Below are 26,444 nucleotides of genomic sequence, written 5' to 3'. Positions count from 1 at the left end.
AGGCAATTTGCTTAGAATCCAGACACATCTCTGCTGCCTTTCTGAGAATGGGTTGTGGTAGGCAGAAGGGAGCAGGATGCAGGAAGGTGGGGGAAGAAGTGAGGCAGCCACGGCCATGAGAATTGGGCTACGAGGTGTTCTCTGTAGATAGGCCAAGAATTCTTCCAGATGTCCTCATCAGTAGAGCTCCTGACAACAGCAACTCCCCTGGTAGAAGGTGTGATGCAAACGAATATGTCAACATTGTTGACTCAGATGTGGTCATTGCATTTTGTCCGTATGTGTTTAATACTGAGCCTGGGCCACTGGGTGCCTGGGTCTCTGCCCTGAACCACAGTGACATGGCTTTCTTTTGTAGGTGGGGGGTGGGGAGCTGAATACTGGGGTTAGGAGTCATGGCTTTGCTGAAAGAGTTCATCAAGATTGTAAATGTTCAGCACGTTCCTTGGGACTCCAAGAGATCCAAGTTTGTTATGAAGCAGGGTTAATGGAGGGTGAGATTTGGATTTCAGCAGAATGGGTTTCTGAAGGAGTTGGAGAAGTCACCTCTCCTGGACAGCTTTAAATAAAACCAGGTTCTCATATTATGGAAGAGTTTAAAGTTCTGATGCTCAAAACATTCAGTTGCTTGTTCTTGCCCATAGAAGAAAGTTTAAATTTTTTAACCTGGCATTTAAAGCTTTCTATTATCTGACTCTAAACCACCTTTTCAGGTTTTTGTTGTTATTGTTTTCTTTTTAAGAAAAACAATTTAAAATCTGAAAAGCAGCAAAATAGGAATAGAGGGGTACATCCTCAATTTGATATAGAATAGCTACACAAAACCCATAGTTAACATCATGCTTAAGTGTGAGAGCTTGGGGAGGATGCTGAATTTTTAGATGCAATATCAAGTACACAATTCATGGAAGGAAATATGTGTGAGTTTGGCCATATGAAAATTAAAAATTTCCACTCCAGGGAACCTGGGTGGCTCAGTGGTTGAGCGCTGACTTCAGCGCAGGGCGTGATCCTGGAGACCCGGGATCGAGTCCCACTTCGGGCTCCCTGCATGGAGCCTGCTTTTCCCTCTGCCTGTGTCTCTGCCTCTCTCTCTGTGTCTCTCATGAATAAAGAAATAAAATCTTAAAAAAATTTCCTCTCTGTAAAAACACTCTTTTAAAAAGATTTATTTATTTATTTACTTATTTATTTATTTATTTGAGAGGGAGGGAGGGAGGGAGAGGTGCAAGCATGAGGGGCAGAGGTAGAAGGAGAGAGAATCTCGAGTGCAGAGCCCAACTCAGGGCTTAATGTCATGATTCTGAGACCTAGATCTGAGCTGAGATCAAGAGTCAGATGCGAAACTGACTGAGCCACCCAGCCACCCTTGAGAGGCATTTTTAAGAGTAGGAAAAGACAAGTCTGGGAGAAAATACTTGCAAACCATACCTCTGATGGAGAACTAATATCTGAAATATACAAAAAACTCTTAAAGGTCAACAACGAGGAAATAAATAACTCAATTAAAAAGTGAGCAAAAGGGGCACCTGGGTGGCTCGGTTGTTGAGCATCTGCCTTTGGCTAGGGTTGTGGTCCCGGGTCCTGGGATCAAGTCCCACATTGGGCTCCCTCTCAGGAAACCTGCTTCTCCCTCTGCCCATGTCTCTGCCTCTCTCTGTGCGTCTCTCATGAATAAATAAACAAAATCTTTAAAAATCTTAAAAAAAGAAGATACCCAGATGGCAAATTATCAAATGAAAAGCTCCTCAACATCGTATGTCTTTAGGGAACTGCAAATTAAAACAGCAATAACACTACACACCTATTAGAATGCCCCAAATCCAGAGCACTGACAATAGCAAATACTAGAGACAATATGGAAAAATAAGAACTCTCTTATTCACTCCTGGTGGGAATGCAAAATGGTGCGGACACTTTGGCAGGGGTGCCTAGGTGACTCAGTCAGTTAAGTATCTGACTCTTGATTTCGGCTCAGGTCATGATCTCAGGGTTGTGGGATCGAGTCCTGCATAGGGCTCTGCACTTGGTTTGAAGCCTACTTAAGATTCTCTTTCTCCCTCTGCACCTTCCCACCCCTTTCTCCCTCTTAAAAAAAAAAAAAAAAGGCAATTTGGCAATTTCTTACAAAGCTAAACATAGTTTTACCATGTAATCCAGAATTGTGCTTATAGGTATCTACTCAAATGAGTTGTGACTATCAGCGGTGTATTTATTACATGTATCTTCTATGTCTGCCATGTGTCTTTTAACTTTATTTGTGGTATCATTGTGGTAGAGGCATAGACCCAGGGCTGTATATCAATCCAAGTTCCATTACTTATCACTTCCATGACCTTGGACATTTTGGCTCATCTCTAACTTTGTCTCGGTTTTTTCCTCTGTAAAATTTAGGGGTGAATTTTACTGCATGTAAATTATACTTCAATAAAACTCATTGAAAAGTAGACACAGAGACTCCTGCCCTTTCTTCTCTCCTGTACCCTGGAACATGATTGTGATGGTTGGAACTTTGGCAGTTATCTTAGATTATGAAGAGAAGGCTCGTATTGAAGGGGAGGAGCAGGGAAACTGAAAGAGGCTTTTATAGATGATAGAATTTCATTTCCATATCACGTAAAATAGTTATGAAAATAGAGTGTTCGGGATGGAATGGTAGATCCACAAAGTTCTCAGCAAAAAACAATTTAAATTTATTTTGTGTAACAACAGAAAAATCTTAAAACTTCTAGAAGTCAAAATAATAGCTAACATTTATTTATTGCTTTCTGTTTACCAGTTTCCTTTTTTTATTTTAAACTTTTTTATGTTTACCAGTTTCCATTCAAGTAAGTACTTTGCATTTGCATTTTTAAAAAAGATTTTATTTATTTATTCATGAGAGAGAGGGAGAGAGAGAGAGAGAGGCAGAGACACAGGCAGAGGGAGAAGCAGGCCCCACACAGGGAGCCCAAGTGGGACTTGATCCCTGGTCTCCAGGATCCCGCCCTGGGCCAAAGGCAGGCGCTGAACCACTGAGCCACCCAGGGATTCCCAGTACTTTGCATTTTAACTTAATCTTCACAAGAAACCTCTGAAATAGATACCTTTATCACTCTGATTTTACAGATGAAATTTATTTAGAGATGTTTCAGTTTGTTCATACATTCACTAATTGATTTGGCATTTGGACTATTTCTGGGGTTTTGGTTATTATGAATAAAGCTACTGTGAGTATCCATGTACAAATCTTTGTGTGGACATAATTTTAATTTCTCTTGGATAAACACCTTAGAGTGGAGGGGCTGAGTCAAATGGTAAGTGCATGTTTAACTTTATAAAAAGTGACAAACTAAAAAATAAAAATAAAAATAAAAAGTGACAAACTGCTTTTGAATTGGGCTGTACAATTTTGTGTTCCTACTTAGAGTGCATAAGAGATCCAGTTGGTTCACATCCATGCCAATATCATCAGTATTGTCAGTCTTTTTAAATTTAGTCTTTCTGGTGAGTATTGGTATTTGTTATTTTAATTAATGTTTTCCAAATGACCAACGATATTGAGCATCTTTTCCTGTGTTTCATTGCCACTCACACATAAAAGCTTTACTTTTTGAAGAGGTCAAATTTATCAGTCCTGTCCTTCCTTACTTTATTTTTTTGTATTTTGTTTAAAAAATCCTTTCCGGGCAGCCCCGGTTGCTCAGCAGTTTGGAGCCGCCTTCGGCCCAGGGCGTGATCCAGGGGTCCTGGGATCGAGTCCCACATCAGGCTCCCTGCATGGAGCCTGCTTCTCCCTCTGCCTCTCTCTGTCTCTCTGTGTCTCTCATGAATAAGCCAATAAAATCTTAAAAAAAAAAAAATCCTTTCCTATCCCAAGGTCATAGGGATTTTCAAATATTTTCTACTAAAATTTTTAAAATTTTATTTTTAGGGCAGCCCGGGGGGCTCAGTGGTTTAGTGCCTGCCTTCAGCCCAGGGTGTGATCCTGGAGACCCGGGATCGAGTCCCACGTCGGGCTCCCTGCAGGGAGCCTGCTTCTCCCTCTGCCTGGGTCTCTGCCTCTCTCTCTCTGTCTCTCATGAATACATAAATAAATAAATCTTTTAAAAAAATTATTTTCACAATTAATTTCACAATAAATTCCACCTGGAATTTATTTTTTAATCTGATGTGAGGTAGGGATCTAGTCTGATTTTTATTCAGAACTAGAGACTCAATTGTAAAAACACTATTTTTTTACTGATTGGTAATTTGTATAATCATTTTTGCCATTTACCCACTTCCCATATATGTAAGGGTTCCAGGTGCATTTTCTATTGTCTTCTACTCCTGTGGTAGAAGTAGCTTCAATATTCTCTGTAAGTTTCTGCCAGCATGAGTTTATTCATTCTGTTCTTATGTCTAGAATGCTCTTCCCTTTCAGCTCAATCTTTCAAAATCCTACTCATTCTTCAAAGTCCAGCTTAAATGGTCCTTATGGTCTTATAGGATCCTATATGCCTTTCTTACTCTTCTAAATCAAATGAAGGGGCTCAGCAAACCTTTAGTATTTTATTCCTTTACCATAAATCTTGGCTCATCTCCTTGGTATCATAATCATATGTGTTTGTCTCCTTTGTTCTGTCAAACTGTAAACATGTATGTTGTAAACATGTGTTGTAGACAGAATGATGTCCTCACCTCACCACATTCTGATTCCTGGAACGTGTGAATATATTACTTTATATGGCAAAAAAGGATTCTGCAGAGGTGATAAACTTAATGACCTTCAGAAGAAGAGATTATTCTGGCAAGCCCAGTCTAATTATCTGGGTCTTTAAAATTGGAGAACAATTGCCAGCTGCAACAATGAAAAATAGATATACTTGGTCACCATGGAGTCTTTATAACCTGAAGCAGATTGTTAGATGTGTATGTATTACTCAATCATTGTTTATTGACTTGAATTGTGAACCAGTATGAAGCAGAACCATAGGATGATTTCTTTAGGTTCTTACCACATCACTAATACTTATCTCTAGCATCTTCATTTTGTCAAGTGAAGTCACATTGCAGACAACTCAGACCAGCTTTCCTTTTGGTTAGCATCCCTGTGGACTCTGAGTCTGACTATAATAGTGGTAAATAAGTATTTAGGCTACGTGCAGAGTTTCACTTCCTTTACATGTACTGACAGCTTAATGGTGGGAAGTCCTAAAAGAACAAGCTCTTTCCTTATGGTGTTTAACCTAGTCAAAGGAACCTGATGAATGTTGTTGGGTTCATTCACAAAACTTTTCTGATCTTTGCCCTTATCTAGAGGAATAGTCTGAGATTTGGAATCAAATATATAAGACCTTGAGATTCTGACTCTGATCTTAACTGACTCTGTGACTTAAAGTAGGTTAGTAAATCTCTTGTAGTCTCGGTTTCCTCATATCAATGGTGGAAATAATACTTGCTGAGTTGTCTCAAAAATAGAATAAATGGGTACATGAGAAGTTAGTAGCATGAAGTGGATGTTCCACAAATGCTAACTGCCTTCCCACTACAGATGCACCACTACTAACAGAAACAGTCCAGGCTTCTATTTACTTTGAAGAGTTCGTTACAGGCAGGTGATTCAACATGACATTTGTTCTTACTTTCTGTTTATTGATTTTATTTTTTAATACATATGCCTTTGGATTGGCTCCTCCTGTAGTCATTTTTTTTAATGTAGAGTTCTGTTTGTCCTCCGGGATGTTTGGTTAAGAATAGCCCATGTGACATGGGTAGTTTTAGTATTTAAAGATTGACAGGGGTTTGGGTGAAAGAGGCTGGGGTATAAAAGAGATCAAAATAAAATAAAATACCCCAATAATATACGGTAAAATAAAATAGAGAAGAATGACAGCAATCCAGAATGGGTCTTATTTTCTCTTGGAGCCATATTATCATTCTGGCCTCTGGAGCAACTGTTGAGCCACATACTTCTGCCTGTATGAAGCCTGATGTGAACAAACCCATCAGAGTTTATGACAATGACACTGGTGGGAGACAAATGGCCTCTGAAGTATGGTGATAGGAAAGTCACATTTTAGTATCTTGGTGTCATTCTGCTTTCTTCACATAGTCTAAGCCTTTGGTTCTCAAAATTTAAGAAGATAAAAAAATTAACTGATGAGTGCCTATTAAAAATGCAGACTTATGGGCCTCCCCCTGATGATTGACTCAGTAGATCTGAAGTGGGTCCCAAAAATCTGCACATCAGCTGTTTCTGATACTGGTTGCCACCCAGGTCAGTGTTTCAGGGTGATGGGGTTCCAGGCAGAAGCCATCATTAACTGGCTATTTATTGAGTATTAATTAGTTGCAAAGCATGATAGAGGGTATGGCCCTTGGTCACCATGGGTTTATCATCGAGAGGGGAAATATGACTTGTATACAGATAGGATAACAGCTGCTAGCTCTCCAGGTTAGAGTTAAACTGCTGCTGCTTCTTTGTTTCCATTTCCCTCTGTGTAAACCTCACATTGGTTAGAATACTTTATGCACTTGTGTCTCAACCAGTTTGTGTGTTCCTTGAGGGAAAGTAACCTTCATTGATGACCTACAGCAATTTTGTTCCTTCATCTTTTCTTATTCTTCTAACTTTGGTTTTGGCTATGATTCCACCCCTAGCCCCTGTGATAATCTCTTCGCTTGAGGCACTGCATATTATTAGGAAATGGTTTGTCTTTATCGAACTTATCAGACCTCCTCTGTTATGTTACTGCTGCCATACCATTCTCCTTGTCTTCTGTCCATCTTGATGACCTGGAAGAGATAGCAAAGATTACACATGGTCTATTGTACTTTGGTTCTCACAGCAGGGAACACGTGTCTGAGGCTAGTGATCATGTGGGTGGGTGGCAAGGTGAGTCTTCTTGAGAAGTAGTCTATGGCACAATGTTTGGACAGGAAGTGGGATTTTAAAAGGGTGTGGCCCCAAGATTTACATTTATGAAGGCATTGTGACATATTCTGAAGGTTTAACTGCTGCCTTCATGCTGGAAAAACGTAAACACTTTGGTTTAGTCTCTAAGAAGGAAGAGTAATTAGTTAGACTAGTCAGTATCACGTTTTCCTTCTTGAAGCCGGAACCGATATAAATTCTTGGGAGAAGAGAATTGGGTTGGACTTGACATTGAGGAAAGTGTGAAGGTAAGGATAATCTAACTAAGAGAAGTCTTTTGAAATAGTTGAAATTTGAGAGAGAATGTATGGAATGTGGTGGAGAGCTTAGATCTACAAATGCTTGTATAACTTTGTTTTGACTGTTAAAGAAAATGGTAAAGTGGGATCCCTGGGTGGCGCAGCGGTTTGGCGCCTGCCTTTGGCCCAGGGCGTGATCCTGGAGACCCGGGATCGAATCCCACATCGGGCTCCCGGTGCATGGAGCCTGCTTCTCCCTCTGCCTGTGTCTCTGCCTCTCTCTCTCTCTGTATCTGTCATAAATAAATAAAATATTAAAAAAAAAAAAAAAGAAAATGGTAAAGTGAAGTTCAAGATATAGTTCAAATTTTTTAGTGTATTGGGATTTGTAAATGTGCCTTGAAATGAATCACTAACTAAGATTTAGGAATACTTCATTTTGGTGGTGGCTCAAGATAAAATTTTAATTTGTTTTCCCCCCATGGTATTCATTTTATATTGAAGTTAGTATTTGGTTGAGATTCCACCAAAAAACTGTAGAATTTTTCTGTGAGCTATTTTGAGTTCTCTCCTCTTTCTGTGCAAAAACCTTGTCTGTTGTTTATGTGACTGTAATACTTGGAATTAAAACTTGACAACTAAGTTAGATCTTGGGATTTGCCCAATATTATCTCTAAGTACTGGAGTTTAAAACTATTTCCCAAAATAAAATAAAATAAAATAAAATAAAACTATTTCCCTTTAGGGTGGTGAATGAGTGTGTAAGTTTGGAGAACAGTGAGAAGAAAAGAGGCCAATGAAGGCATCAGGAGTCATTGCTAGTCATTAGCCCAGAGGATGATGTTCGGTGTCATTAGAAGCAGACACTTTCTTTTTGGATGTGGGAAGGGTATGAATTTTTGGGATAAATTGCAGCTGGAAGCCAGTGATTGAATCTTGAAGCCTACCATTTCAGGCCTGGATGAACCCCTTTCCCCAAGAGATTATTTTAAGTGGCAATATCAGGCAAGGAGGATATTGAAGAAGGACCTTTTTGTTTCTTATTCTGGTGATTTTCCTGAGGTTTCTGCTGGTTGTCTGGCAAGTATGATTTGCTATGTGGAGAAGAAAAGCCCTCCCTGTATTCTCTTTCCAAGGAGAATGCATCTGCTCTTTGGATTTAGATTGAATCAAACTCTGGACTACTTGGCTTTTTTGAGCAGTAAATTGCAACTTCAGGCAATAGTAAAGCAGGGAGCAAAAGATAGATTTATGGATAATGGTGTTCTAGGAGATCACAGCGAAGTGATATTTGAGGATTTGAACAGTTTTTTCTCTTCACAATGAAAAATGAAATAAAATAAATATCATTTTTATTACCAGGAGCAACTGGGTCTGTTGTGGCCCTTAGCCAGGTGAATGTAGCAAACCTGCTTTGACTTCATTTTTTTTTTTTTTAAACAGAGAATAATAGAACCATCACATTGCTTCAGATTAGAAGGCTAAAGATGTAGAGATTCTATAACCGAGGTAGGAGCAATGCTTCATTTCTTTCCCTACCCTGATTACCTCATATCCCGATTTAAAAAACCTTCATCTACTCCCCATTGCCTCCGTATCACATCGCAGAGGCTGTGCTGAAATATATATTGGTTCACTCACCTTTTAGGGGAGCAGGAACCTATTATAATGTTGGTCATAGAGGTGGATCAGGAAAATGATTTGGTCAGAGCTACACATTTAGGAAGGGCCCCAGATTTAAATTTTCATATTAATCTCCAACATAGGTGATATGTTTTACATGTGTATTGAAGGTGTTTGTCGGGTAAATCTAAACATTGCAAAGCAACCATGGTTTCTGTGACTCTGTTTTGGCATTTTCTTCCTTTTTAAAATTTGTCAGGGCATAAAAAATGGAAGACAGCCTAGCCTCCTAACTCTGAGGCCCCAATTGCCCTCTACACAGGCTCTCAAGAGTGATGGACATAGAAGCTAATGAAGAGGACAGACCTTCAATAACTAATCACACAAAGAATTCATTAAAATAAGAACTAGGTACCTTGAGAAGGTATAAGGGGGCCTTCGCCTCTTTGGGCCATCAGGGAAGATTTCTCTAAGCAGATAAAATTGAAAAAGCAAGGGGAATTAGCCAAATTTGGGGCAGGGGAGAGTTGATGTAAGGCAGTAGAAACAATAGGTCTTAATAATCAATTAGTTTTCAGAGACTTAGGTGGACACTAGGATGTTTTCATATTTTGAGTTTGGGCAAGTAAGTTATTGGTAGTGATGTTAACAAAATAAGTGACTAGGAGAAAATTATTTTCTGGTAGTGGGTGGGTAGATAAGATGATTAGTTCAATTTGTAGGTATGCTGAGTATGAGTGAGCTTTGAGACATCAGAGTAGAGATTTTTATAAATATATGATATTATATTATAAAAAGGGCTTAGTTACTCTTGTTAATTTAGAACTTCATAGTGTATAAAATGCTATCCAGGTTCAGTGGTGGAGGGGAGAAAGAATAGATTTGTGGTCCCCACTTTCAAGAAGCTTATTCTTTAAATGCAGTCAAAGAATTAAACAACTACAAAAGATTCCAATAACCCTCTAAGACAACAGCAGAAGTATTATAAACAGTACATGAATGATTGCCAAAAGAATTATATAGATGCATGTTACTTTTCAGCAGTTAGTGTCCAAGTAGAATTTCTCATTTGATTTTACTTTTGCTCTACTTTGGTAGTTTGAGGTGGGTTAGGATAACATGAGCTTGCTTAATACTTATTTGTGACTTATTTGCTTTAGGAGGAATATATTTTAATTTTAGAAGGTAGGTATTATTCTTTGTCCCATTTTACAGAAGAAGAAACAGAGTCACTGAGAAGTTAAATAATTTACCGAAGTCATGTAGCTAGTAAATAGTCAAGTTAGGATTCAGATCTAGGCCACCCCCTTCTTTTGTTAATAACTAAGGCTCAGAGAGGTTAAGGGACATGCCCCAAACCACAGCACTAATTAGAGGCAGAGTTAGGACAAGAATGGGCACTCAGTACTATGTGATACACAGTTGACCCTTGAGCAACATGGGAGTTAGGCGTGCCAACCCCCTACACAGTCAAAAATCCATATATTACCCTTGACTCTCCCAAAACTGAAATGCTAGTTGCCTATTGTTGACTGGAGACCTTATTGATAACATAATCAATTAATGCATATTTTGTATGCTACATATATTATATACTGTATAATTACAATAAAGTAAGCTAGAGGAAAGAAAATGCTATTAAGACATTCATAAGGAAGAGGATATACATTTATAATACTGTACTGTGAAAAATCTGCATAAAAGTGGGCCCAAGCATTTCCACCCTGTGTTGTTCAAGAGTCAAATGTATTGATTCAGGGTCACTTAGAAGGTTTGGATGACTCAAGGGTGTGCCAAAATGTCCACCTGAGGGCTCGACTGGAAATTTAAGAGTCTCTTACTGTTTGAGTTAACTTCACGATTCCCCCTCTGAAATTCACAGTTGTGCAGGATGCATAAGTAACCCAAAGGGGTCTTCCCTGAACTGAAATGCCCAGTACCGGCTCAAGGATATAAAGCACTCTGGTGGGCCAAGGGGAGCCTGAAATCTCCTTTCATCCGTTCTCTTACATTTGGCCTACTGAGATTCATAAAGCTGATTCTGGATTCTCTCTTCATTTTTCTGTTGATGGTACAGTACCTTTGAGCAAAGGGCTGCTCACATAATTCAAGACTGGTTCTCTATAGCATTGATAAAAAATGGAGGATATTTCTTTTTATTATTTGCCGTACCATTTACGTAACAATTGGGTAAATGGAATTTACAATTTGATTTGGCTTGATACTCATCTAGATAGGCTGGGTTAAGCTCTTAAACCTTAAAGCTTCAATAATTTAGCACAGTTAATCTGAAGCAGACTGGTTGGCCATCCATTATGTTGGGGATAAGCCATGCCAAGGTTGCCAAGGCAAGGGAGAGGAGAGTTAAAGGAGTCATGTAGGCTCTTAACTCACTCAGCCTGGAAATGACAAATGCCAAAGTCCATTGACCAGAACTAGAAACACGTTTTTTGTTTGTTTGTTTAGGTAGGATAAAATATTTTTTTCACAAGTTTCTATTTAAGTGGAAGTTAGTTAACATATAGTGTAGGTTGATTTCAAGAGTAGAATTTAGTGATTCATCACTTACATACAGCACCCTGTACTCATCACAAGTGTCCTTCTTAATACCCATCAACCATTTAGCCCATCCTCCTCCCCAACCTCCCCGCCATCAACCCTCAGTTTATTCTCTATAGTTAAGAGTCTTTTATGGTTTGGTGCGCTGTCTCTCTCTTTTACTTCTCCTATTTTCATGTTTTGTTTCTTAAGTTACACATATGAGTAAAATCATGTGGTCTTTGTTTTTCTTTAACAGACTTACTTTGCTTCGCACTCTAGTTCTATGCACATCGTTGCAAATGGCAAGATTTTATTCTTTTTATGGCCGTGTAACAGTCCATTGTGTATACATACCACCTCTTCTTTATCCATTCATCAGTCAATGGACACTTAGACTTTTTTCCATAGTTTGGCTAATGTTCATAGTGCTGCTATAAACATCGGGGTGCATGTACCCCTTTGAATCTGTATTTTTGTATCCTTTAGGTGAATACCTACTAGTGCAATTGCTGGGTTATAGGGTAATTATATTTTTAACTTTTTGAGGCACCTCCATACTTTTTAAAAACATGGTTTTGATTCACCTAAAGAAGAGGCTGTGAAAAGTGTATGGAGGAACACTTGAATATTTGATGAGCACTACTGTTCTCTCTTATATACTTGATACTTTGAAATCACTTAAAAAATTATAGGCAACTTAATGTCATTTCAAGTGTTAAACATAGGTAAAACTTTCATATTAGTTTCCTCCAAATATGCTTAAAGTGTAACTATATGGTATAGCGCATGCTATCATTTTATGAAATTCTTAAGCTCTCTATTAAAAACAACAGAACTCTTGCTTAATAGTTGTGAGATTTGCATACAATGGAATATTACTCAGCTATTAGAAATGACAAATACCCACCATTTGCTTCAACGTGGATGGAACTGGAGGGTATTATGCTGAGTGAAGTAAGTCAGTCAGAGGACAAACATTATATGTTCTCATTCATTTGGGGAATATAAATAATAGTGAAAGGGAATATAAGGGAAGGGAGAAGAAATGTGTGGGAAATATCAGAAAGGGAGACAGAACGTAAAGACTGCTAACTCTGGGAAACGAACTAGGGGTGGTAGAAGGGGAGGAGGTCGGGGGGTGGGAGTGAATGGGTGATGGGCACTGGGGGTTATTCTGTATGTTGGTAAATTGAACACCAATAAAAAATAAATTAAAAAAATAGTTGTGAGATTTGGGCAAGTCACTTAACTGTCTAAACTAGTTAATCCCAATTGAAAATGGATATGTTGTAAAAATATGGGTAGAGATTGTGTGTGAAATGCTTGACATAGTACCTAGCACAAGGTAAGTGTTCAACAAATACGAAGTTTTCTTCTTGTTGGTATTGTTGATATCGCAGTGAACCTACCACTGTTGACGGTGATATTGAATCCTCTTAAATCAATGGTGTGTCCATACTCATCAGAAAACAGTGTATTTTATGCTAACGAGCCATGTTCTGGCTAAGTTCTGGAAACAAAATATCTTCATTTTCTATATGTTCTTATCTTGGTAGACATGGGGAGCTTCAAAGGTCATGCCCTCCCTGGAACCTTCTTCATTATCATGGGTATTTGGTGGACCGTAAAGTGTATTCTGAAATATGCCTGCAAAAAGCACAAACGGACTTCCTACCTTGGTTCCAAAGCATTATTCCAGCGAATAGAAGTTTTTGAGGGACTCATAATAATTGGCATGGCAATCACTGGTGAGTGGACAATTTCTGTATTCTGTTTTCTCCTTTTGGGTATTTCTACATACAATGAGAAAACTATGTATCAAATCAAGAAATTGCTAAAATGAATTTTTATTAAAAAATATCTCTGAACATATATTCTAATTGTAATTTCTATCTGCTATAATTTGTTAGAAGGTGACACTTCAAGTTTACACAAAGGTCTATTCCTTAATGAGTCAAAGATATTGACTTGTCTGCCCACTCAAGGTGAATTTCCTTTATAGAATTAGTTGGAAGCTCTGAAATAATTTTATATCATTTATTCTGATGCCTGAAAGAGTTAACTCTATCAGAAACCATGTTTCAAAACGATACCAAAATAATCATGTAATTGTGGGAAAGCTTCAATCATAAGTTGTTGCAGATGGGTCAGACTGAGGAAGACCTTGCTTTGTACATTCGTCCTTTTTGTGTGAATCCTAAATTGGAAAGGGAAGTTAGGCCAGATGACTTCTAAGATTCTGTGAAATTTTTCTGTGTTTTTAGAATTCCACTGTAGTCTTTCCTTTGTGAAAGACAGCATTTCCTCATTTCCCTTTGGATTTCTTCATGCTTTATTCATGGCAATAGGTCTTTACTATGGACATGAGATTACCGAGCAGCCATTTCCAAAGAGAGAAATGGGCTTGCCAAATTCCATCGAATGACAGCATTTTAAAGAAAGTTTTGCTGTTTGTGTAACTGACTAGACCATGTGCTGTAATCTGTGTTTTCTCAGTTATCCTTAATTGGGGAAAAACTGAACTCTGGTGTTTTTATTCTAAATCAAGCACAACTCCTCACTTCCTGGCAGCTATCCAACAACGAAGGAGGTGTCAGAAGGCAGTAATCAGCCTTTGTAGGATTTATCTAGTCATTGGATGAAAACGGGACCTAAGACCATCAGTGGACCTGACTGATCAGGGAGCTAAGAAGACCTGAAATGCTCAGCTTTGAAGATCTGAAATAACTATTTGTTTGACTAACGTGGCTATCTTTGACTAAAAGTTGATCATCCAAACTGGTGTTTGAACCTCTAAAACCAGCCTAAGCACCAGTGCTTAGCTGTTAGGGGACAGCCCAGAAAGAAGAATCAGGATCATGGGACACTAGATTTGAATAAGCTGTGGTTAATCGTGCATCTACCCACTTTCTTTGTGAAGTTATGGAGAAAGGTACTAAAACTGTGATACATTCCTTTGCAGGCATGATTGGGGAGCAGTTTATTCCTGGAGGGCCCCACTTGGCCTTATACAACTATAAAGAGGGCCAGTGGGTCGAACTCCTAAACTGGCATCATTTCACCATGTATTTCTTCTTTGGGCTGCTGGGTGTGGCGAACATCTTATGTTTTATCATCAGTTCACTTCCCACCTCCTTAACCAAGTTAATGTTGTCGAATGCCTTATTTGTGGAGGGTAAGTATAAGTGAGTATTTTCCTGTACCTTACACTATCCTTGGACACTTGTCTAGCCCTGTACACTAACATTCTTTTCGTGTCTTGCTGCCACCTTGGTCAGTTGGATCATCTGTTGAGCCATCATGATGAAACAGTCAGATGTCCTACATAGGATGCCAGGGAGTAAAAATCCTTGGCACGTATTCATATAGTGCAACAGGACAAGCACTATCATTTGATGTGCTTTATTCACATTTTGCATCATTCTCAAAGAACCATCTACCATGGTTATTTAAGTTTTTTCTGGAAAATATCATTATTTCCATTTTGAACAAGTGGGCTCACGGTAGTGAAGCATGAATATCCTGAAACAAGGAGACCACTCACAGTGACCTCCTAACCTACTAACCAGTCTTTCATATTAGTATAATGAAACTCTACCATCACATGATAAGTAGGGTTAAAAAAAATCAGTCACATAAAAAGAAGAGGTCCTATTTTTGAGAGGTTAATAACACTTTTTGTTCAGTTGATGTCCCTGTTACTATGGAGGGAAAACAGATGTTTAGTAATTTGTTTTCTCTTATTGTATTTGTAAGGAATACATTGCTTATGGAACTAAAAAAGCCCCAAATTATCAGGAGGCAGTCATTTCCTAACTGTCTACCTTCCTTCCCACATATGAAGATAAGGAATTTTTCCAACCCCTCCCTGAGAACAAAGGCTAACTCAAAGATAGGCATCGACAACCAACAGCATGATTCTCATTATCTCACGGTATCACCATATTTTGAATGAACATCTTTTCTTTCTCATCTAAATGAAAAGGTTGAAGATAAAGCTGGTATCTGCTCATGGGATTAAAAAATATAGGTAGTTACTACTTCTTGCGAGCTTCCAGAGCATCTTGTCATACCCATCAAAGATTTGTGTGTGTGTATATATATATTTGCTTACTCCAATGGACCAAATTCCTTAAGGCAAGGATTTGTCTCATTCACCTGTGTATTCACCTTAACTCTTGTTCCCCTGCCCCCATCACACTTATTATTCATCCTCCTGCATAGAAGATACTTTGAAATATAGTTAGTTGAAAATGTTGTGATACGTTAGACAAGGAAATAAAGTCTGGGAAAGGGAAAAGAAGTGTTATATCTCTATTCTTAAGAGGTAGTGATGATGCTAAAAATGCTAGAAGTTTCCATTATTATGGGAAGCAGAGAGCATTTGATATTTTGGACAAATTTTGCATCTGTACATGTGTGTGCATGTGTATATGTGTGAAATTCTATGGAGCAGGGGAGAGAGAGAAAGGAGAAAAATGGTGGATGACCTTTGGTTTCACTTAAAAAGAGAAATAATTTTCTCCCTCTCTATCAGCTTTTATCATGTATAATCACACTCATGGCCGGGATATGCTGGACATCTTTGTGCACCAGCTGCTGGTCTTGGCCATCTTTGTGACAGGCCTGATTGCCTTCTTGGAGCTCTTCATACGGACCAGTATCACTGTGGAACTTCTTCGGACAAGCTTTATCTTTCTTCAGGGGAGCTGGTTCTGGCAGGTGAGTTGGGGCCTTTAGTTAATGTAGCTGGTGTCTCCATCTGTAGTCTTTTCTCTTTGGTGGGGTATTTTGATCTAGAACTGGAGACTTCTTTCTGATGTGCTGCCTCTTGCCAGAATGTGGGTTTTTGAGAGATGGTGTTTCTTTGAGTAGCCCAGAGGCCCTGGTGGGAGTGCTGACAGAGCAGCTGTCAGGGGAAGGAAGTGGGGTATGCCCATTTTAATCACACACTTGAATACCCATAATGTAGGAATTCTGAGCTTTTGGTTGGCAGCAGTTGCTAATACCAAAGCAGCTTACAGCCTAATGGGTAATAAGCTCGAGAAATATATGAAAGGCAGGAAGGAGGGGAAATTATTAATTATTGAGAAGCAAGTATGTGCCAGTCATTCTACAGGACATTTACATACATGTTGTTTCATTTTGTCCTCACAGTGACCTAGGTATTATACCAAATTTACTAATATGACTCAGCGAGACCAAGTTATTATCCCAGACTCACACAGTAATGGAACTAGGATCTAATAAATGTGGGTCCTAGTCCCCAGGCTTTTTTCATCTTACTCTGTTGACTACCTACCCTTGTTGTGTTGTCAAAAACGTGTGTTCCAATTAGTGAACTTCTATTTTATAGAGACTGGTAAGTCTGGGGTGAAAGATGAATGTGGTCTGATAGAGGAGATGTTTAGTCACCAGAAAGCAGGAACTTGGGATGAGGTGATTGCAGGGATTTGCATTTCTCAGGAGGAGTGATAAAAAAGCATTAGTCAGTGATGGGAAGAAAGACATCATGGTCATAATGAGATAGGAAAGATGTGATAGTTAAGCATAGGAGAGAGTGGAAAGATTGTGGGGAGTGGGGGATAGTAAAGAAGCATTATTTTCAAGGGTTATTTTGAAGGGATAAGGACATCGAAAAAAGTAACAAATATCCATAATGTGATAAAATCGATTATTGATTAATTTGATCAGTTTGTAAACAAAAGTTGTTTTGTTAGATTATAATCTGCTGAAAACTTAAATAAATGGAATGTAAAACACTGTCATGCATTCTGCATCTTCTAATTGGAATGTTTTGCCATGTGCACTCGTTCCCTAATCAAAAATAAAGATGGATTGAAAAAATTTCAAAAGAACTAACTTGTGGTCACTATCACACAGTGAGTTTATACTTTGGTGTGTCCCCTCTGCTCTAAACACATTACAATGACAGATGAAATTTGAAAAATACCTAGAAAACAAAAAAAGGAAATTAAAAGAAGAAAAATGTTAAATAAAAAATAAGAAAATGACCTAGCTGCACTGAAATAACACAGACAGAAACAAGGCAAGCCACCTCGTGGGCCAGACCAGAACAGCACTGGGTAGTGGGAGGAGAGCTGAACTGCAGGCCTGTGGGCTCTGGTGTGATTCAAGAGCAAGTCCTAGCATTCCTCTCAAGGTGGGAAGGGAAGGCAGGCTCTCGGAATTCTCCTTGTGCCATTTATATATTCCATCTTCCTATTTGCTTTTCATCTTACTGATCTCTCACTTTCTCATGGAGAGTTTTATATTATAGTTATGGATTTGTCCATTTCTCCTTATTTTCAGTTTTTGCTTTAATGTTATGAGGCTGTATTCTGTTTTTTTTTTTTTTTTTAGTTTATTGCTCATTTTCTTTCAGTCTTTCTTGTTGCTAAAGAAATACATCTCTGGCCGTCTACACATTATAACTGCCTCCTGTAAGATTTGATGTGCGGTACTTTTCACTCTTGGGAAATTTTGAATGTTGCATTTTCCATTGTGCTTTTATCTTTAATTTGTGAGTTAACTAGGGGTGCACTTTTAAGTTTACAAAGATGTTATTTTTATTTTTATTATTCATTTTCAGCTTATGCTTCATAGTCAGAGAATATGTTCTCTTTGAAATGTGTTGTGCTGAGACTTCCTTTGGGGACATAGCCCAATGTCAGTGGTAGTAAATGTTGCATGTATTTGAAAGAGGGTATATGTTGTCTTTGTTGAGTTCAGGATTCTACATATATTTACTAGATCAAGTATGGTTAAAGAGCTAAATATTTATTTATTCTTTTTAAAGATATTATTTATTTATTCATGAGAGACACAGAGGCAGAGACACAGGCAGAGGGAGAAGCAGGCTCCCTGCAGGAAGCCTGATGCAGGACTCGATCACAGGACCCCAGGGTCATGCCCTGAGCTGAAGGCAGATGCTCAACCACTGAGCCACCCAGGCATCCCAAAGAGCTAAATATTTAAATAAAGAAGGTAGAAAGTAAGAACAAAAGGGGAAACCCAAGGAGAGAAAAAAGAAAAAAAGGAATAATAAAGAGCAGAATTAATGAAGTGAATTAGTGTTCCATTAATAATTAATGATTAAGAATCTGAGGAAAGAAGCATGGGCTATCACAACTGAGAACAGGCTGACCTAATGTCCCTTTTGGCAGAGAAATAATGTTTTCATATTTTACCAAAAGCTTTTCTAGGAAAGAGCTATGAGGTTAAAATCTTTGGGTGTAAATCTGTGACTATTTAAAAATCTTTTCCATCTATCAGTATGTCTAGACTAGTTTCTTTTTTTACCTGGAGGCTAGACTAAATAACGTTTGGAGGCCTAAAGGAAAATGAACATTTAATACCAATACAAACACACACACTGGCAGGAAATGAAGGTTTAGCTGTAGAACCTCCCTCTCCCCTCAGATTCCTCTGAAACAAAAATGTCTAGAGACGAAGGTGAATTCATTCTGCTTTTATTTTGATGCTATGTGTGTTATATGAATTTTATGGCCAAAACTCTGCCTTAAGCTGATAATATGACATTGTGCCTTGCCTTTCACTGTATTTTCTCTCTACTTGTCCACAGATGGTGAATCCTAGTGCATGCACAACATACACGACAGATTAGCACACCTAGGCTCTTTTCTAAATAAGGAGATGCAATTCTAAATAAGGAGATGCGAAATGAATGAAGCAAATGTTCAGCTTGGCCATTTTTTCCTGTCATACATAAATGAGGGACTAATAGGTCAACCTAGAGGGAATTACACTCCCAACCTATAAAAACATTTTCCTTCCCGACCCTTATTACAGTCACATATGTTTTCTCAAAAGCTGTCATGAGCACACACGAGTTGTGTCTGTCTACAATGTCAGCTTTACTCGATCATAAAGCAAAGTTAAATCACAATTATAAAGCAGGTTCAGGATTCCAAACTCAAGGACATTTCACCATGTGATTAAATTTGCCTTCTTACACAGTGCACAGAGCAGGACAGAAGACAAGCCCCACGACAAACGAGACCACAGAAGGGGGAGGAGTTGAGGAAGCACAGGTGAAGTCAGTCTGTGGGCGCTCGGTTGAGATAAGGCCTCCAGTTAGGCCGGGTCAGCTTGGGGCACTTGATGCTTTTAATATTCAAGCAGTGAAGGTTCTCGGTTCTGCCCCCGAGATCATTCGGGCAGAGCCTTCAGTGGCAGTTGCCTTTTTTAAGGGGTCAGACATAGAAGGGCAGGTCTGAAGAGTCTGATAGTTTGCTGCCAAAATCCTTCCCTTTTGAAAGGGATTTCATCGGTTTTGGGTCCCTGCAGCCCTCTCTGGTTCAGCTTGTTCTCAGCTCTGGGGGGTCAGCTGACATTGGTCCTGGCGATATCTCCTTGCTTCCGTACCTTAGCTGCTTGTGTCATTGCTTGACGCAGCCCCTTGCTTGACATGAGAGACTCCATTTTGCTCTCCACAAAAACCTATGCATATTATGCAATTTAAAAAAAGAAAAAGATTAAAAAAAAAAAGATACTCTTCAGGCCCATTCATTCCATGAATCATGGTTTCTCTGAGACTCTTTGTGGGAGGATATTTCTTTCTTTCTTTCTTTCTTTTTTTAAGACTTATCTATTTGAGAGAAAAAGGGAGGGGGAGAGAGCGTGCATGCACGTCAGCTGGGGGTGAGGGGCAGATGGAGAGGGAGAGAGAGAATCTCAAGCAGGTTCCCCACTGAGCTTAGAGCCCTGGTCAGGGAGTGGGAAAGTTGGGGGGGGGGCGCTCCATACCATGACCCTAAGGTCATGACCTGAGCCAAAATCAAGAGTCAGGTGCTCAATTGACTGAGCCACCCAGGCGCCCCGTGGGAGAAGATTTCTGAAGCTCACTTTTGCACTTTGTCATTTCCAAGTTGCCTCCCATCATTGTCAGAGTCAAGGCCCAGAGATGATCAGGGGAGGAGGAAGACTTTTGTCTTTGCTTCCCATTACTTGGAACAGTCACTTCTGGGGCATCACCCACCCACCCCCGCTAACTGCTCAGGGGACTCGTCCCACGACTTCCCAGATGGCTGAGCCCAAGGAAAAATTCAGCCTTGTTTTGCTTTTAAGAAAGATAAAAGTTTACTCAAAGATGTCCAAAAGATCTAAGTGGTAGTGGTCTGAGGTCTGAAATGGTAGATCAAACTCTCGTTTAAGGCTAATAGTGTTGAGGGCACCCTGGGTGGCCTAGTGGTTTAGTGCCGCCTTCAGCCCAGGGCCTGATCCTGGAGACCTGGGATCCAGTCCCATGCTGGGCTCCCTGCGTGGGGTCTGCTTCTCCCTCTGCCTGTGTCTCTGCCTCTCTCTCTCTCTCTGTGTCTCTCATGAGTAAATAAATAAAATCTTAAAAAAAAAAAGTCTAATAGTGTTGAAGTAAGTGATTAGAGAATAAGACCTAGAATGTTAGGAAATTCAAACTCCCTATAGGAAATGGGGCCCTGGCTTGCTTGTATAGTAGAGAAGATAGTTATTTACATTTTAAACGTAATATTAAGGAAGCTTAAACTAGTCAGAAACAGATGTTCAGGAATGACCTAGAAGATACAGCAAGAAAAAATTCTTTTTCAGACCTTTTTTTGGTTGGAATTTTACATTAGGAAGCAAATTAGAACAGCCAATGTAAGAGTAGTGGCTGATTCTGTATTTAGAGGACGATTTAATGAGCTGTGGCGTATTCTGGCCATTGTTTTTCAGCTTTCCTAATTCACTTGCTTTTAGCCTGAAATGACTTTGGAATGTTTTCAAAATAATCACATCAATTAACTCAGTTCATAGGCTTCACAGTGGTCTTTGGTTAAGAATTTAGCTTTCGGTGTCAGGCTCTGAGGGTCTCAAGGAGATTAGCAATGAGAGGTATTCAACTCTTTCTTTCTTTCTTTCTTTCTTTCTTTCTTTCTTTCTTTCTTTCTTTCTTTCTTTCTTTCTTTCTCTTTCTTTTTCTTTCTTTTTGCTATATAACAGTAAACCCTTGACTGGTAGAATTGGTGATGACCAATGAAGGTGACTTAAGATATTTATTTTAGAAGCTCCAAAACACAATTGTGCTTAGTGTGTGGAAGAAGAAGTCCCTGGGACTGTAGTCAGGCAGCCATGGATCTGGAGTCTGGTTCTGCCCTGTTAATCACATGAGTGTACACTATATATTCTATGCTTTACCAGGGGCAGGTAAAGTTGAATTGGTATTTGAAAGATGGATGAGAACCACCAATGTGTTGGGCTTGAGGTTTAGGATGAGTGATACTCCTTTGCCTCTTTTGGTCTTAGCTCCTATATTAGTATCCTAGGGCTACAATAACAAAGTCCTGCAAATTGGATGACTTATCTGATCTATGTATCCAGTCTATCTATCCAATCTATCCAATCTATCTATCTCTATCACTGTTCTGGAGGCCAGAAGTCCAGAAATCAAGGGGTCAGCATGTTGGTTCCTTCCTGGGGGCCCAGCTCCCAGAGAGTGGCCAGCCATCCTTAACATCCCTTGGTGTATGGCAGTGTAACCTCAACCTCTGCCTCCATAGTCACACCTGTGTGTTTCTGTGTCCCTGTGTCTTCACATGGCCTTCCATAAAAAGGACACCAGTTATTGGATTGAGGGCCAGTTCTAATCCAGTATGACCTCATCTCAAGTTGATGATATCTGCAAAGATCTTATTTCCAAATAAGGTCACATTCACAGGCACCAAGTGTTAGGACATCAGCATGTCCTTTTGGAGGCACACAATATGACCCACAACAACTGCTAACCCTTACCTCTGGGAGCTGTAGCAAATCACTCCCCAAGCCGGAGTGGTTGGGTGGATGGCATTGGGAGGACATTGGGAGGACCAATAGGTAGGAACTGGGGAGCTGGTGCATAGTACATTACACTCAACTCTCCCTAATAGATACTTACGTGACATAATTTCTCTGCCACCTTTCATGAGTTGCTGCAAGAGGAAGGCATGAGAAGCATGGGATAAAGGTATCTTATTCTTGAAGTTATTATGAGGACAGAAATATTGTGAAGTTTATGTATGAATGAGGTTAAGATGCCCCACACACAGCAGTACATCTAGCAGGTGGTACAAATGGTAATTCTCTTTCCAACTAAAGGGAATCCTTTAAAATGGGAAATGACAAGTGATTAAAGCCTAAGTCTTGTTTTTTCCTTTTACTCATGTTATTTGAAATTTCAAACAGAAATGGAATTAAAGTTTCACTCAACCTTATGGATTAAATGCTTTTTTTTTGTTCCTGTAACATTTCATTTATTAGATATGTGATCCTGGGAAAATTATGAAGCCACCCAATTTTCTCATCTGGAGGATAAAGACAATAATACATTAAAATGGGATTACTAATATCTCATTTAAAGGCCATTTTAAGGAAAACTCCCAAGCACTGTAACTGACATGTAGTTAGCCAATATGGTGGACATTCATATAATTATTCATGTAATTATCTTGGTATTGTATTTCATTTTGTTCTAGAGATCTGACATATGTCCATCCTCCCATCTGTCCATCATCCATCCATCTCTCTCTCTCTTTCTCTCTCTCTCTCTCTCTTTCTCTATGTATCTATCATCTTATTTTTTGTTGGGATAAAATTTACATAACAATTAACTGTTTTAGAATATATAATTCAGTGCCACTTAAGTACATTCATAATATTGAGCAACTCCTACCTCTATTCAGTTCATTGCCTTAGAAGGAAAGCCCAGGACCCTGAAGCAATCATTGTCTTTCATTCTCCTCCCAGTCCCTGAAAACCCCTAATTTGCTTTTTGTTTCCATGAATTTACCTATTCCAGGTAAGATGAATATTTATTCATCTTCTTGTTGATTGTAGGGGAAAAGCTTTCAGTCTTTTATTGTTGAATATGATGTTAGCTGTGAGCATTTATTTATTTTGAAACCTTTTTTGTACCCTAGTGTTGAAATAATGGAGTGAAACTGCACAACTAAGAAACCTGGCACATTCTCTGAAAGTCTGCTAATCCATAGAGATGATTCCTATTCATATTTTGAAAATTGATCTTCAAATATCCTTAACATTTTTTCCAAAAATATTACCTGGTAGTTGCTATCTGTAACTAAAGCAGGCAGTAAGGCCTGATGTCTTATCTGTGGCATCTCAGATAATCGGAGTTACCTTAGTTAAGATTAATCTTGGAACCAACCATTTTGAAATGTACTATCTTTGGGAATGTGGCTGATTATTTTAATATGTGCTTTTTGTTTTAAATTACAGATTGGTTTTGTCCTTTATCCCCCCAGTGGAGGTCCTGCATGGGATACAATGGATCATAACAATGTTATGTTTCTTACCATATGCTTTTGTTGGCATTATGCATTAAACATAGTCGTTGTTGGAATGATTTATGCCTTTGTCACTTGGTAAGTTAGTGATTTTTTTGTTCATATAAATTCTGTTCCTTGGTATATGATCATTGAGACTTAAAAGGGAACTTCATTCTTTAGTATTCCATAAGACAGGGTAATGTACCAGAGAATTATCTGCAAACCTAGCAATTCCCCCTTGAAAGAAGAAATGCTGGTTTAAAGTTAGACTCACTCAGAAGTGTCTCAGCTGTGTCTCTGACCTATGTGCCACCCCTCAGCACACTTTTCTGGGCCTTCCTGTCTTTGCATAGGCTGTTTCCTTTTCCAAATGGTCTTCTCCATCCCAGCAGGGAGCCCTCCATTTGCCCACATGTACATCAATCATAGCAATTCATAAGCTTGGTGTCATTTTTTAAACAACATTCATGTATCCCATCAAATTTGAGTCCATGATTAATTTCACATTTACTCTAATATTTCTAACAGTAAGATTCAGTTGAAAAATCATGTTTTTAGACCCTGATGAAATGTTTCACAATGGATGAAGAGCAATATAACAGATTGACAAAACACATATTCCTAGCTCTACTACCTCTCATCAGTATGGCTTTGGGCAAATTACGTGAACACATAAAGTCTCAGTTTTGTTGTTTACAAAATGGGAATAATAATAGTACCTAAATGAGATATGTATTTAAACTGCTTGGAAGATAATAAGGGCACAGCAGAGGTTATTCTTCTTGTTATTCTTGTTCTTTTTATTATTTTCCACGTTCTCCTCCTTTTCCTTCTGTATCACAAAATGCATAAGGTACAGGCCCTATGGGGAGAGACAGACAATTTAGATACAGTGCAATAGGTGGAAATAGTAGAAGAACAAAGCACTATTGGAACCCAGAGGAGGCTTCCTCTCAGTTGAGAATTAATCTTTAGCTTGAAGGATGAGAAGAAATAGAAAGAATTGAACACCGTTCCTGTCTGTAAGGCTGCTAATACCAAACTGCAACAGGCCTGGCTGATTCCAACTACTAGGCCTGCAGGCTCCACACTTAATTTTTCAGACTGCAGCACCGACTTAAATCTTCTATATCTGCAGTCTTCATTTTGGTGGTCATGAGCTACCTGACTATGTGGTTATGGAGCACTTGACATGTGCCTAGTGCCGCATACAGTGCATATCTGTATATGCATAGTGACTACCATATTGGGCAGTATACATCTAGTAGGTTCTCTAGATTCCTAAAATGTGGTAGCTGCTTCTAGGTCCAGTGGGGTCTCAGCCTCTTCAAAAACTAGCTTTCTACTCTTCTCTCTCAGGTCACCTCTCTTGCTTTGTGCTTCTTTGAGCTCCACTGCTGAAGCAGCTTTGGTGCTGGGTCTCTAAATAAGAGAACTATTTTCTTGTCTAGCTCCCAGATGTCTCTGCTAAGCTTCGAGTCAGTTTACTTTGATCTGTACTCACCTCCTCTAGAGATCTAAGTGCTTTGGGTGCTGGGAGATTATAGCTTCTCATTAGATTTCTCTTAGTTCTATTTCATTCCCCCAAAGCATGCTCATGGCTGTTAAGACTGGCTCTGCCATTGAGTGAAACTTGGCTTCTTCCTCTGTTGTTCTAGGCTGACATCTGGGCCTCATCTCCTTAGGGGCTGGGCAACCTCCAAGAATAATGGCAACATTCAAGGAGCCTCTCTAGCTCACGTCAGCTCCCTTCCAGAGCCAAAAGAAGACTACTGTCTCTTCCTGTTTCAAAAGGCTTCAGACCTCTCTTATCCACTTACAGTTTTCTAGAAACCAGAAACTCCATGTTTATTTTTTCCACCTTTACCTTTTTGATCCATTAGTGCCTTCTACCTGGCATATCCAAATCAAATACCCATCTCCTTTATGAAATATGTTTCAGATGCTTTTCAGTTTTGCTCTCATATTGCTCTTGGAAATATAAGAACAAGAGCTCATGTTGTGAGGTATGTTGATAGAAACTTAAGCAATAACTTAAAAATTATAAAGATTCAGTACTGACTTTTGGTGAGGTCACATGGCAGGCTAATTCAGCTCTATAATCATAAGGAGTTTTGACAATCTATCTTTCAGGGTTTGACTGTAGAGTAGTTTGTAATTCAGTCAAGAGTGATGGATTTTTCAGGGCATTATATCAGAATTTGACAAAATGCAAAGATCGCCATGGAAACAAAACTGGATTGTGGAATCACAATTCCCCAAATCTCAGAGAAATAAAGTTTTACTTCCCAGCTTTCCAGAACAATGGTTCAAAGGTTGCCCCTTTCAGCCCCATACCTGCAGTTCTGAAATAACTCATAGGAGAGACTTATCTGTTTGGAAATTTTATTAGACGTTCTACTGTATTTCATGTTGAAACATCACTGTTCATAGGACTATTTCAAAAGCTCCTCTCTATGGGTAGAGAAATATTTCCCACTTTCAGGCTGGTTTCCCAAGCAAGAATTCAGGTGAGCCATTTCAAAGAATAAAATAGAGATGACCAAATTCCAGGCATATGATGGTTAGGCTTCTGAAAGTTTGATTTCTAAATAGACTCTAGAAGTTCACTCAGAGTCTTGGCTCTGCTCTTTCTCTTATTGACTGAAGAAAACATATAGGAGCAGAAGCTCAGATATATCCTAACCTTAGTATCCTGGACTAACATCATTCCAGGACCTAGCAATTATTTGTACTTCCTGTTTATCATTCTAGCCTTTCATCTGTCTCCAGCAGCCATTTATGCATGTGCCAATACCCAGGGCTACAGGCTTCAGATAGAGTCTGAACATGCCTCAGCTT

At 39.1% G+C, this 26,444-nt stretch overlaps 1 protein-coding gene across 9 annotated transcripts in view; it reads left to right on the top strand.

Annotated features, from left to right (window-relative positions):
- TMEM45A (transmembrane protein 45A) overlaps positions 1-26,444 on the top strand; it is a 65,637-nt gene that overhangs the window by 37,101 nt on the left and 2,092 nt on the right. For 5 of the 9 annotated variants that reach the window (XM_077884547.1, XM_077884551.1, XM_077884553.1 and 2 more), the window contains exons 2-5: positions 12,858-13,049; positions 14,264-14,476; positions 15,839-16,023; positions 23,554-23,699. In XM_077884547.1, coding sequence (XP_077740673.1) covers positions 12,860-13,049; positions 14,264-14,476; positions 15,839-16,023; positions 23,554-23,699 — 734 coding nt within the window. In that variant the 5' untranslated portion in view covers positions 12,858-12,859. Of the gene's footprint in view, positions 1-6,977; positions 7,147-8,580; positions 8,647-12,857; positions 13,050-14,263; positions 14,477-15,838; positions 16,024-23,553; positions 23,700-26,444 lie in introns of those variants that run through there. The other 4 variants (XM_077884552.1, XM_077884550.1, XM_077884549.1 and 1 more) reach the window with 3 other exon arrangements.

The sequence above is a fragment of the Canis aureus genome, chromosome 35 (genome assembly GCF_053574225.1).
Source record: "Canis aureus isolate CA01 chromosome 35, VMU_Caureus_v.1.0, whole genome shotgun sequence".
Taxonomy (NCBI): domain Eukaryota; kingdom Metazoa; phylum Chordata; class Mammalia; order Carnivora; family Canidae; genus Canis; species Canis aureus.
Note: the sequence above shows the minus strand (reverse complement) of the source record. Positions and strands in the feature narration are given on the sequence as shown.